This window comes from Mugil cephalus, chromosome 9 (genome assembly GCF_022458985.1).
Source record: "Mugil cephalus isolate CIBA_MC_2020 chromosome 9, CIBA_Mcephalus_1.1, whole genome shotgun sequence".
NCBI classification, from domain to species: Eukaryota; Metazoa; Chordata; class Actinopteri; order Mugiliformes; family Mugilidae; genus Mugil; species Mugil cephalus.
In genome coordinates this window covers 3,843,977-3,856,778 of record NC_061778.1, presented here as the reverse complement: position 1 = coordinate 3,856,778, position 12,802 = coordinate 3,843,977, and the positions used below count along the sequence as shown (strand labels likewise).

The following is a 12,802-nucleotide window of genomic DNA, read 5'->3' as shown; positions in this document are numbered from 1 at the left end:
CGAGATCGCTTTTCATCCTTATCTAACTTTTAAGGAATCTGGGCTGCTTTCACTTCCCTTTGCAATTTGTTTTTATTCGTTCTAATTATCTGTTTAGATGGTTATTTTCTAAATTTCCTTTAACAAGGCGGTGGAGCCGGTCAATCAGGAGGGGGGCCCCTGGCTACGAGCCATTAAAAAAAACAAAAAAAGCACAGCCTCCCATAGTATGTTTCACATTTCCACCACAAAGAACTGATTCCACTCGGGCTGTGTGTGGGCTCGTGCTCAGGTATGAAGTCGTGGTTTCAGTGGCAACTGTATTAGCGAACGTTTGATTGGAAAAAGTTCTCTCATACTTTGCTCCACTGGCAAATCTCAACCCGCTCTTTTAAATCAAAGTTATAGTGCAGACGTGAAACGGATGGAACGATGAGGAAACGGGCCGGTCGAGCAATTTGATTTTTATGTTTCATACTCATGAAAGGCAGATTTTTATTTCATTAAAATTCTTAAGAGAACAGAGAACAAACAAACAAACAAAAAAAAGCTTTTGTTTATAAATTCTTATCAGCTCAGCAGCGTCAAACTGCACTGATTTCACCGCATGTGCGCCGAAGGTACCAATCTTATTTTATACTCGAAATGGCCTCGCGAGAAATGTAAACAGGCGCTCAGCAAAATATAAACAGAAATGCTTCCATATACCCTCCTCCAGTCCCCGCCCTAACCACCCTGGTTACATGTCCAAAACACACAGGAGAAAAACAGGACGGGGTTTAATGTGGAAAGGTGAAGCAGCAAGCAGAATATTTAGGCAGGTATTCATCACGTTTCTTTTTCCATGTAGGCAAACTTTCCAGCTCCTCGCTCTTCCCGTGGCACAAATAACTTCAGTGAACATGCAGTGTGTCATTATAGGATGTCGGTTTACGCACCGGCTGTATAACGTGACTCAAAAAACTGAGAATCAGGTGAAGAAAGTGACTAAACCGAAGCACACACGAGGTTAAAAACAACAAAAAAAACACAGAAGTGAGGCTTTCTCTCTGTGATTTATCCTTCTTTTTTTTTAATCCTTCGCCCTGCTTGCTAGAAAAACATATGGTTCAAATAAGCGCGACCCCCCACAGACTCCCCAGCAGTCAAGCGCTCATTAGTGAATTATTTGGACAGAGGGGAGCAGAGGAGATTGTCGCAATTTCAGCGTCTACGGCAAAAAAAAAAAAAAAAAAACGCCTGACAGGATCCTAAAAAGAGTTAAAACCGTTAAACACTCACTACACAATGTTCTTATACGCTACAGGATGATAAATAGTAAGAAGGTCTGGAACAGGCCTATGTAACAATATACCGCGCTCACTCGGAGACCTCATCATTCATTGGCTCGCGGCCCTGGAATGTCACTCACATTCCCCCTGACCTTCATCTGTCTCTTTCTCTGGTTGCTCGTATATCTCCGCGCTCCTCCATTTATGTTTGTTTTAACTTTCTCAGGACCCCTTCGACGCCCATGCTCATGCATCGCGGACCCGAGAGGACGACGATTTCCCTCCTCCTCCTCGTCCCTCCTGCCAGCGAGCCAGATTTTCTCTACCTCTCTCCTTGCCTCCCTCCCACACTGTCTCTCCCACTCACTGTCTGCGTTTACTCTCATGTGGGGCTGAGGTTCTAACGTCAGCCCCCCCTCCTCCTTCTCTCTCTCATCGTGGCTCTTAATTTTTTTTTTTCTTCTTCTTTTTTCCTCCCTCAAGCGCTACTAGTAAAACCATCACAGGGGCAGACGTGTTATGGCTCAGGAAAAGAGACGAGTCATCAGCTAATCTTACTAAGAGAAAGTGAACTCACGCTCTGAGGTTAGTAAGAGTATGACAGGGGTCACACTGAGTCACCCGAGTGTTTGCCCTCTTAATCTGTTCCTGCGGGACGTCGCTCGTGAGTCAGGGCGGCAGACTGGACTGGGGACCTTTTCCTTCGTGGTTGGACGTCACTTATTCGCTTGAACTTCTAACCCTAAACAACCGAAGCCCAAATGCAGGAAACCGCAAAACCCCACACCTCAAAGAAATGGCTCTCGCGTACAAGACGAACGTCCCTGTAGTGACCCACAGCCTCCGTGAGAGATGTGTTTTTTTTAGTTTAAGGCTGCGTGATGTTTTTGTAAACCAGCCACGCCACGCGAGAGTGAGTAAAACAGTGGAAATGAGCACCTGCGCCGTGTCGCCCCCAATGTGGTATCGGTGGTTACTGGAGGGCCGCCACCGCCGCCGCCCTCCCCGCCGTCTCCAACTCCAACATTCTCACGCCTGGAGGCATTTAAGACACAACCAAAACAAATGTGTGCGACAAAGCTTTTATGATGAAATGAGGAAATTTTATTTTTTTTTGTTTGTTTGCAGTCCAGTCAGGTACACATTTGCAGACACGGGCTATCGCTAAAAAAACGGAACTACCAGGAATTAGTCCAGACACACATGGGAAAACTGGCTCACACATGAATCACATATCTAATCTCTAACTAATGACCCCGTTATAACACGTTACTCATCACATCAACATTTTCTATGAACCTTACACGAACAAAGTTGCTTTATGAAAGAGTGAGTGGGTTTTTAAAAGGTGTTTCAGGGGGTATATTAGGGAAGATATATACTGACCCCTGTTGGTTAATAAATACTCCATATTTAAGTATTAGGTGTTTCACATATTTCTCTCTTACACCCACACACTTTTATTTGGCAATTATTATTGCTCAAGGCAACAGGAAACATAACCAGTCATAACAAAAACACACAGGAGAAAAACTCCAAAGTAGCTTCAGGCTTGAAAAACAAGAGAACATGCATTAACACAAGATATATTAAACTAACCACTGTTTCTTTAGGTATATTAATTGAAAAATGACTTGACTAAAATTTAATTTCTAGTCTTTGAAGTCATTATTTTATAAAGTGTATCTTAAAGTAATGAAACCATTCAATGTTTAACATCTCAAAATATATGATTAACATAATTTTTCTTCATATTTAATGACTGTTTCTAATTAATATATGTTATTATTATTGATAATAGTTGTGACACACTTTTTCATAATAAATATTACAGATAACAAAAATATGTACTTGTAATTATTATTTACTTGTAATTACATGAAGCTACGTAAACACAAACATATAACTCTTTCTAATTAAATTAATCCGTCAGATTTTATACCATAATATTTACGGTGATTTGCATATTTAGCAACAACAGTGGGAGGGTTCTCACACTACGCCGCAGGACTGAGATGTTCAGAAGGTCCTATGTCCCCACAGCCATCAGACTGTACAACGCCACTGTTTAAATGCTAAAGTAATTCCTTGTAAAGTTGTAAATTTGTCAGCTGTACATAGTTTTACATGTTAATACGGTCATATTTCCAGTGTTCCTTCTTCCTTTTGCACTGGTGATTATGCAGATTTTGTTGGTGTGTTGTGTTGATGTCTGTGTATGTTTGTGTACAAGCTACTGGACATTATTTCCCCCTAAAGAGTTATTTAGGTAGTCAACAAACAAACATAAAGTAGCTGACACATATATACTTGTGACACATGAATTGCTTAATTTAAATTGACCTCAAGAATAAAAAAAAAAAGGTAAGTATAGAGTCAATGGCGCACGTATCTGAAAACGGCACAAAAACGGGAAAATATGCATCAACACAGGATACACTTAATTAACCACTGTTTCATTAGGTATATTAATAAAAAAATATACTCGACTAAAATTCCCTTTCTCTTTGATGTAGTCATTTTATGAAATATAAAGTAATGAGACTATGGTACTTACCATTCAGATAATTGCACTTAATTACAACATTTGTAGCCTTCCTGCAGCAGGAAGATTTAAGCTTTTTTAAAGCGCAACTTCGAAATTCACTTGATGACTTTTTTCCCCGAGCAAAAACAGACTTTGCGACCTTTGCGACCATCGAGTCAATGGCGCACGTATCGGAAGACGGCAGTGAGAAGAAGATGGCGGAGGGAGGTAACGATGCGGAGCTACTCAAGGAGAAGGCGAATAAGTACTTTAAAGGTAATCTGGGAGACCTGTCAAGTCACTGGCTCCTTTCGACTGTTTGTAACAAATTGCGAAGTGACCGCAAATTGCGGCCGCGGTGCGGTTGTGTCGTAGCACACTTCAACCGGAGCCGGTCGCAGATGTTAGGCTAAGCTAACAATGCTAACTCTAAGCCCCATTCATTTAGTTGTTAACCCATGCCGTCACGAGTGACATGCACTCGCCCAGATTTTGAACTTTCTCCAGGGGGTTTTTATGTGCGTGGTCGGTTTGTGCGTTGAACAGTAGCAGTAGTCGTTTTTTTATATTTAGTCGTGACGTCGGGGGGTAAACGTGGAGTTTGAAGTGAGGTTCAGCTACAACTCCTAGAATTTTCTAGCAAGCAGCAGAGCTTCCGTTAACTTATATCAGCAGTTACCTAATGCTCAGAGCTTTATTTTTCTTCAAATGGTTACGTTTTAAACTTGATTCACCCGTTTATTGAAGCACGGTGGTATTTTGTTGTAGTTTTTAGTTTTTATTGAAAGTAGCAAGTCACGTTGTGTCCGCATTTCTAGTCTAGAAATTGCTCCATGTGACAGAGAGAAGCATCGATAGCGAGAGTCCGCTGTAACCTCTGTTTTGCCTGCATATTAATTTAGCCGCATTTCAAAATAGGAGCGACCCAGGAGTTTGTGTTGATTGTCAAATACGTCATTCAAAGGGCGGACTAAATATGTATTTTACGGATTAATAGAGGCCATTTGATCCGGAGTTTAACTGGTGTTTTAACCGCGGACGTCAGTACGCATGCGTGAGGCCGCGGCTCTAAAGGCGTCTGTGCTTACGCCTGTTCAAAATATAGCAAATTAGTAAATTGTTAACAAAATGTCCGTGTTGTCAGACTTAAGATTCGCCCCCATATGCTGTTTGATTTGAGGATACATTTGTATCTTAGATCCCTCGTGTTTGTGAATTAAAGGGTCAAACCGTATCTCTATATGTAATATCCATTACATCTATACATTACATTACATCTATAAAAGTTGGCTAACTGGCTCAATTTATACATTATTTACAATCAGTTGAGTTGAATGTGGTGCTAATGCGTGTATTCTCTTCTCGTACAGCTACAATAAGATGTAAAACATTGCATTGCATGTCAATACCCGGTGCCACACTTTGCCCTTGCTTTCCAATACCTGGAGAAGAGGTAATTGACAACCTGTTCACAAACAAGAAGATTTATTCCTGTACAGCTTCAACACATTAATCTGGTCAGACTGCAAAAATGCTTTGCAAGACCGATATAGTGAGGATATCAGTGTAAAAAGGCAAAGTAATCCAAATGTGTTTTTTCCCCCCGCCTACGACACGTCTGTCTACTGCATCCGAGAACCACCGTTAAATTGAAACAACTGCATTAGCCGGGTTTGACACTGTGATGAGTCAGAGCAGGTGCTGGGGGGGGGGAAATGCTGTCTGTTGTGGCAGGATTGTCTTTTGTCTGAGGAGTGCTGCATGAAATAAGATCCCTTTCAAACTCTATTAATTTTATTTTGCAATGAACATTTTTGAGGATTTGCATAAAAGAGGGATTAAAAATATTGAGTATAATGGGAGTGATATTGGCTGATAAGTGTTTTTGTATACAGCCAGTCTTGTAGTTGGATGAACAGTGGGTATCTCCATAGAGTACGCTCACAGTTGGGATTAAAGTAGGATTCCTCTGTGATTTATAACTTCCTTTCTCACAGAACCAGTGCTGAATGAACGTCCCATTCACAGATGTTGAGTGTGGCCTGAAGTTAAAATAATGTGTTAAATAATGAGATGAAATGTCATCTTTATATATATTTGTTTATTTTCATATCTATAATCCAATTATCTGACTGCATTGGAGAGTGTAACGAACCATGTTTGAGACCATATCTGTAAGATATCGTTAATCAAAATCGAATGAATCCACTAATAATCACATAAAGAATATTATTGTGTTATTGATGATGGTGTATTGACAAGATTAGCTCCATTATTCCATTTAGAAGTAGCAGAAATAATTGGATTGATACATAAAAAACTTCCAAGTCCAAGACAATAAATTGTAAATAAAATAAAAATAGAGAGTAAAATGAACCGTTACAAATATTTTGTAAATAGTAGAGATGGGATGTTTGACTCTGAGACTCTGAAGCGTGTTTTTTTTTATTCTATTGAAGCAATGTAGTTCGAAGAACTGCGCCCGGGCTTGTATCAAATTTTTTTCGCACATCGCCGCGAAACAAACACTGACCAATTCGAATCATTTGTGCCGATTCGCCGCCGTTGCATAAGAACTTCTCAGAAAACTTTAGTCACAACTCCCGAGCACACGGATGTTGAAATACCTGTCATCTCACTTCACAGCAAACATCGGCCATATCAATCTGAATCATGTTTCAACTAATAAGTAGTAACAGGGCAACACACTTTACTAAGTATATCAATGACTCTTAGACTGAAGACACAGTTGCTTAAGGCCGACTTTATTGGGGTGGGGTTTTGTCTTTATTGGTGCTGGAATCAACATGACCTGTGAATCATTTGGATGTTTGCGGCTGCTGTAATTCCAACTATTTGTTACCGCTAGTGTCTGTGTTTAAGGCTTTGAATCTTTTTTTCCGAACGATCAGGAAAGACGCTTCACAAGCTGCTCCTCGCCAGTAAACACTAACCTTTTTCAAAAGAGCAGGCGGAGACAACGTGAAACGGCCACAACAATAGAAGTCAGTTGTCGTTTCTCGTCTGAAGCATCAGAAAACCCGATTTTAAGATGCCTCTGACTCGATGCAGCCGTTTCCGTCGCTACAGTCGCTCCTCCCGTTAGCGCTGGTGAATGTGGTGCACCAGCCTGCGCCTGTCACCACAAACACCAGATTTAAAACTCTGGTAAACTTCAAATTTAGAAGACTTTGACTTTTGCCATCGGCCCTCTAGCGTCCCTATTGTCACCCTACCAGAAGAAACCTCTGTAATTGTCGACTCCGCTTTTAAATTTGATGAGCTCATTGGTTTCCGGAGCCAAGTTGCGGTCTTTTTAAAATTAAAACTTCCAAGTAAAGTCGAGTCCTACCTCACCACACATGATTCTGAGAGGATAATTCACACTTTTATTACCACTCATTTAGACTTCTGCAACTCTCTGTGCATTGGGCTGGATGAGTCGTCGTTACACCGCCTGCAGGCTACGCACAATACAGCAAAAAAACAACAAACAACAAAACAATAGATCACATATACACCAGTATATGGCTTCCAGTCCATTTTAAAATAATTATTACTTGTTTTTAAGAGTCTTAATGGTCAGGCACCGTCTTATCTGTCAGAATTAGTCGTCGTCACTCTCTAGTCGGAGCCCTGAGATCAATAGACGAGCTGTTACTGGAGGCAGTGGAGCCTTTTTCGGTGGAACAACCTACCCTTTTGTATCAAAGCCGCACCAGAGTTTGGAGCATTTTAAATCATTGTTGAAAACCAGTTTCTTCTCGCTGGCCTTCAGTCCATGTTGAGCAGGCCATCTTGAATTTTGCTTTATTTTAATTTGATGGTTTATTCCCCCCTCATATGTATTTGTTTTATATTAACGTGAATTGTTGAGGTTGTTTTTAAATGTGCTTTAGAAATAAACTTTGACTTGACAAAATGCAGAGAGGTTTACCTGGTGCTTATTGCCTAATTCAGCTTTGTTGTTGAGGGTTGTTTGGTTGGCAAAGGGCTTGAATATCCAGTACAGAATCTCAATCTCGGTGTTTGTTCCCGTTTGTTTTTCCAGACAAAGACTATGAAAATGCTATCAAGTACTACTCAGAAGCGTTGGAGCTCAATCCATCCAATGCCATCTACTACAGCAACCGAAGCCTGGCGTACCTGCGCACAGAGTGCTACGGTTATGCCCTGGCGGACGCCACGAAGGCCCTGGAGATAGACAAGAACTACATCAAGGGGTATTACCGCCGTGCCACTTCCAACATGGCACTGGGCAAGTTCAAAGCCGCGCTTAAGGACTACGAGACGGTAAGAAGTGATGTGTGTTTCACTGTTATGTGGTCTGTCGTCTGGAACGAGTCCAGAACCAGTTGTATCTGTTAACCAGTCACACTGCGTTGGGCTTTTCATGTTGCCTTAACGGCCTGAAATGAGGATTATCCTCTAATCCGGTCATGATGCTAGTTAGGTCCAGTGCTCAGGCACTTATACTGCATTTTATTTGATGTTTGCGCTGTTTTCATAAGAGGCAAACTAATACGCTGCAGGGTGTGAGAACAGACGCTTCTACAGCCACAGTCAGCAATTCATTGCATAGATGTACAGATATAATGAGATAATTCATGTGTATTTACAGACCTTTTAAATGTAGTGGATTGTTTTAATGTCGTCCACAGAGCAAATTAATTTCATCCAGCAGGAACTGTTTGCACGTTGTAATTAAAAAAATTGATCATTAATGTGCTTTTATTGCCAGTGACGTCCTGTTACGGCTATCGCACCGAGTCACTGCCTCTGTGTCTGCCTCAGTCCCAGGTGATGATTAACCAGTGTGTTTATCACATGTGATGTCCCGTCTTCTGCTGACAGGTAGTGAGGGTTCGACCGAACGACAAGGACGCGAGGATGAAGTATCAGGAATGTAACAAGATTGTGAAACAGAAGGCGTTTGAAAGAGCCATCGCCAGCGATGAGATAAAAAAATCTGTCGTTGACTCTCTGGACATCGAAAGCATGAGTAAGTTTCCTGTATTCTACAGATTTAGATCTAATCTCATTGAGCAAATTATTATCTTGTAAAAGAGTAATTAAAGACAAACAGTAATCTCATTTAGCAAATTATTGCATCATAAAAGAGGAACTAACTAAATAAACAGAACGTTAACGATGATGTTGCGTCGCAGCGATCGAGGACGACTATGTGGGGCCCAAACTCGAAGACGGGAAGGTCACATTAAAGTTCATGAAGGAGATGATGGACTGGTTCAAAGACCAGAAGAAACTGCACAGAAAATGTGCTTATCAGGTAAACGAGTCTATTCGCATCCAATCACACTGATTCAAACTCCCTGTCGCATGTTCGTCTGACTTCTTTTATCCTCTTTCAGATTTTGGTGCAGGTTAAAGATGTTCTATCAAAGCTACCGAGTCTTGTTGAAATCACATTAAAAGAGGTAAGTTTCATAAGCAGTGAGTGCAATAGTAGACGATATCTAATTATATCCAGCCCAGATGTTTTTTATTTTTATTATTTCTCATTTGTGCCATTTCTCTCTCCCACAGACAGAAAAAATAACTATATGTGGTGACACCCACGGACAATACTACGATCTCCTCAACATCTTCAAGCTGAACGGGTTACCTTCGGAGACCAACCCTTACGTATCCTTTGTTTTTGTAGACGCCCACGCGTCAGGTTTTAAAATAGAGTTCGCTGTAGTCATCTTCCTGGTTTGTACGTTTCTGTCTAAAATTACATCAGACGAATGTCTCAGATCCAGACCTTGTGCGTCACAGAACTTAACCACAGCGTTCAGCTGTTCAATGGCGACTTTGTGGATCGCGGCTCTTTCTCTGTTGAAGTCATTCTTACCCTTTTCGGCTTCAAGCTGCTCCACCCCAACCACTTCCACTTGCTTAGAGGTGAGAACGTTCAAAAAATGTGTCCGTGTATCTATGTTCAAGTATATACAAGTGATACTATGTAGCAACTAAATACCTGCCTGTTGTCGTAGTTTTACGAGTAAACGAGCAGCACTCGTCGTACTGTAGTTGTATAAAAAACACAATAACCGAGTTTATACCTGCAGGAAACCATGAGACGGACAACATGAACCAGATGTATGGATTTGAAGGGGAGGTCAAAGCTAAGTACACGGCCCAGATGTTCCAGCTTTTCAGTGAGGTCTTCCAGTGGCTGCCTCTCGCACAGTGTATCAACAACAAAGTACTGGTAAGCGTTGCCAATGTGAGCCCGAGGTCACAGGACTGAATTTAGAGTCGTGTGAGACGTCTCTGGCAGTTTCAGTTCGAATCTGATTCTTTGTGCATGTGCATGTGGTCGAGCTCGTTTTCTTTAGATGACCCTGATGTGAAACCATTTCTTTCCAGTAACCTCTCCTTACTTATACTTAAGTTCAGTAGCTTAGTTGCGCCAGTCTTATTTTTTTCAGGGATGAAAAGAGTCTCATGTTTAATCTTAGAACCCAAAAAGTGGGTTGGTTTAGTAAAGAATCTAAATACTAATATTGTAACCAACAACTTCTATTTATGATTTTTACTTTGTACAATTTACGTATAACAGCATCAACAGTTCTAACAAGATTTTCCGTGTCAGGTTATGCACGGGGGACTGTTCAGTGAAGACGGTGTCACATTGGAGGACCTCAGGAAGATTGACAGGAATAGACAGCCTCCAGACTCAGGTAGAGGCAGAATCCATTTACACCATCACTTTAAATCTCTATTTAACAGAAGAGAATCGGTACCTTTCAACACCTTCCACCATTCGTTCACAGGTCCCATGTGTGACCTCCTCTGGTCGGATCCACAGCCTCAGGTCAGTTCCACAGGACCGAATGATCTCCACAGGTTTATAGCGACGATCATTCAGTCCACATACATATTTTGTCCTCTTCTCTCTTTGGCACAGAACGGCCGGTCGATCAGCAAGCGAGGAGTGAGCTGCCAGTTCGGGCCAGATGTGACGGAACGCTTCCTGGAGCAGAACAAGCTGGACTTCATCGTGCGTAGTCATGAGGTCAAAGCCGAGGGTTACGAGGTCACTCACTCAGGGAAGTGCATCACCGTGTTCTCGGCACCCAACTACTGGTACGCAAACATCATCGTCGGCTTCAGTGAACTTCAGTTTAATCATCCGGGACTGAGGCTGTTTACTTACAACTGTTGGTTTGTTTTGTTCTGTCCCTCCCACCCTCCAGTGATCAGATGGGAAACAAAGGAGCATATATCCACCTCAGGGCATCAGATCTCAAGCCAGAATTTCACCAGTTCACTGCTGTGGTCAGTATCAGCTCAACTATTGTCTGGAATATTCATCTCTTCATTGTTTTGTGGGTTAATGTTATCATTTTTTGACCTTATGTTACAGACTTAATAGTTTTTAAATGTAAAAAAAAAAAAAAAAAAAGCTTCATATGGATTCTGTTGTAGCTCATTGGTTTTATGAATCATTTACTCAAGAGTTTCATTGAACGTATTTGTAGCTCAGTGCACAGTGACACAGTGACACCTTCAGGGCCTTATGTGTAAGTTAGTTGTTGTTAACTGAAACTATTGTGGAGTAATGATTTAAATTGCAAATCCTCGTCATATGGTAAGAAAATAAAAATGTTTTAATAGCCGTCTGGGATGAATACTGAAAGAAACGACAAGTTGGACAGTCCAGGTATCAGAACCTAAAAAGATTTAATGTTTATCTTCCTGTCTTTCTCCTTTTACAGCCTCATCCGAATGTCAAGCCCATGGCGTATGCCAACACGCTAATGCAGTTGGGGATGATGTAGAGGCCACGCTAATCTGTCTGTGACACTGATGACCTCCCATCTGACCCGAAACCATCCCTTGCCACCTCATTCCCTCCAGCGCTCGGACATGCTCTCGTTCATGCTTAGCCTAAGGGATCCCTCTCCCCAGCAAACTTCCGCTAGTTGTACGCAGAACATACGTGGTGTAGTTCAGATGGGAAGAGATCACTTAGACCAGCCCAGTCAAAAAACTGGATATATTCATTCACTTTACCGTACGATAATAACTGGAAATATGCCCCCTTTCCATTGTCCGTTTGCCTGCTCATGTGTTCCATCACTTGGTAAAGAAACCAACCCTGAGTATTTCAGATGAGTCTCCTTCGAGCTGCTTGGTTTTTACACATATAATATACTCAGCAGATGGCATCAAATAGCTGGTATGTACCAAAGATCTGTAATGAATGATTGTTCAGTTTTTCAAGGAGCACCTTGTGATTCTGAAGCCTAGCATCGTCCTGTTGGCCTGCATACACAGTTTAGAACTTTGTAAACTGATTTTCAGAGCAGCATGTCTATCAGTGTTCCTCTAACTCCTTACAGTATGTTAGTTTATTTTTTATTTTACAGAAATACAAAAATCTGATTACATGTGTGATTCCAGTCAGGAAAAAAAAAATAGAAAAAAAAAAAGTAAGTCGTCAAAGGTCTCTGGGTACACTCTTAAAGGTGCTGTTTGCCATTAGTGGTGTATTTAGCTGGTTCAGTCACGTAGCTGGTAACATTTATTTTGCACTGCTGTACCCTGTTGGGAAGATACTGCTGCTCTCCATGTTTTCATCCTAGATCGTCATTGTGCCACTCACCTGGCAGCTCCCGCACAGTCTTCTCTCCAAACTAGCTTTGGTGTACAGCAAACACTGATGGCACTCTAGTCTCCAATTCATGTTCAATTACCGGTTCCCTTTTAACCCCAAATGTGGATTTCTTCAGCACACCGACGTCCAACATGCAAACCTGTCTTGAAACGCACAGCTGCATCGTCCAATGTCCCTCAACTTTTTAGATAACAAAGTACACTGATGTGTATGTATATATACTGTATCATTTAAAGATTCTGTGTAATGTTTGGAGAAAATTATTGAATAAAAAAAGCCAGTCCAGTGATTTTAGAAACAAGCTGGTATCTTTATTTACGTCGACTACATTTATTTTTGTGTCAGGAGTTTCCCACAAACAAGTGAAAATGTTTCCTATTTAACAGGGAGGTTATT

General features: G+C 41.3%; 1 protein-coding gene across 1 annotated transcript; it reads left to right on the top strand.

The window, feature by feature from the left end:
• The first annotated feature begins 3,899 nt into the window (after positions 1–3,899).
• Positions 3,900–12,724, top strand: ppp5c (protein phosphatase 5, catalytic subunit). The gene is made up of 13 exons (XM_047593901.1): positions 3,900–4,053; positions 7,829–8,070; positions 8,632–8,779; positions 8,946–9,067; positions 9,150–9,215; positions 9,325–9,423; positions 9,579–9,684; positions 9,852–9,994; positions 10,379–10,466; positions 10,560–10,600; positions 10,694–10,872; positions 10,983–11,064; positions 11,505–12,724. Exons 1-13 carry the CDS (start codon positions 3,957–3,959, stop codon positions 11,565–11,567), a joined length of 1,476 nt encoding a protein of 491 aa, XP_047449857.1. The 5' UTR covers positions 3,900–3,956; the 3' UTR covers positions 11,568–12,724.
• The last annotated feature ends 78 nt before the right edge of the window (positions 12,725–12,802 follow it).

Bases quoted from the DNA above. Each gene is read 5' to 3' on its own strand.
- ppp5c (XM_047593901.1), top strand. From the start codon at position 3,957: ATGGCGCACGTATCGGAAGACGGCAGTGAGAAGAAGATGGCGGAGGGA. The intron at 8,780-8,945 runs GTAAGTTTCCTG...GTTGCGTCGCAG, and splicing joins TCTGGACATCGAAAGCATGA to CGATCGAGGACGACTATGTG. The intron at 10,873-10,982 runs GTACGCAAACAT...CCCACCCTCCAG, and splicing joins TTCTCGGCACCCAACTACTG to TGATCAGATGGGAAACAAAG.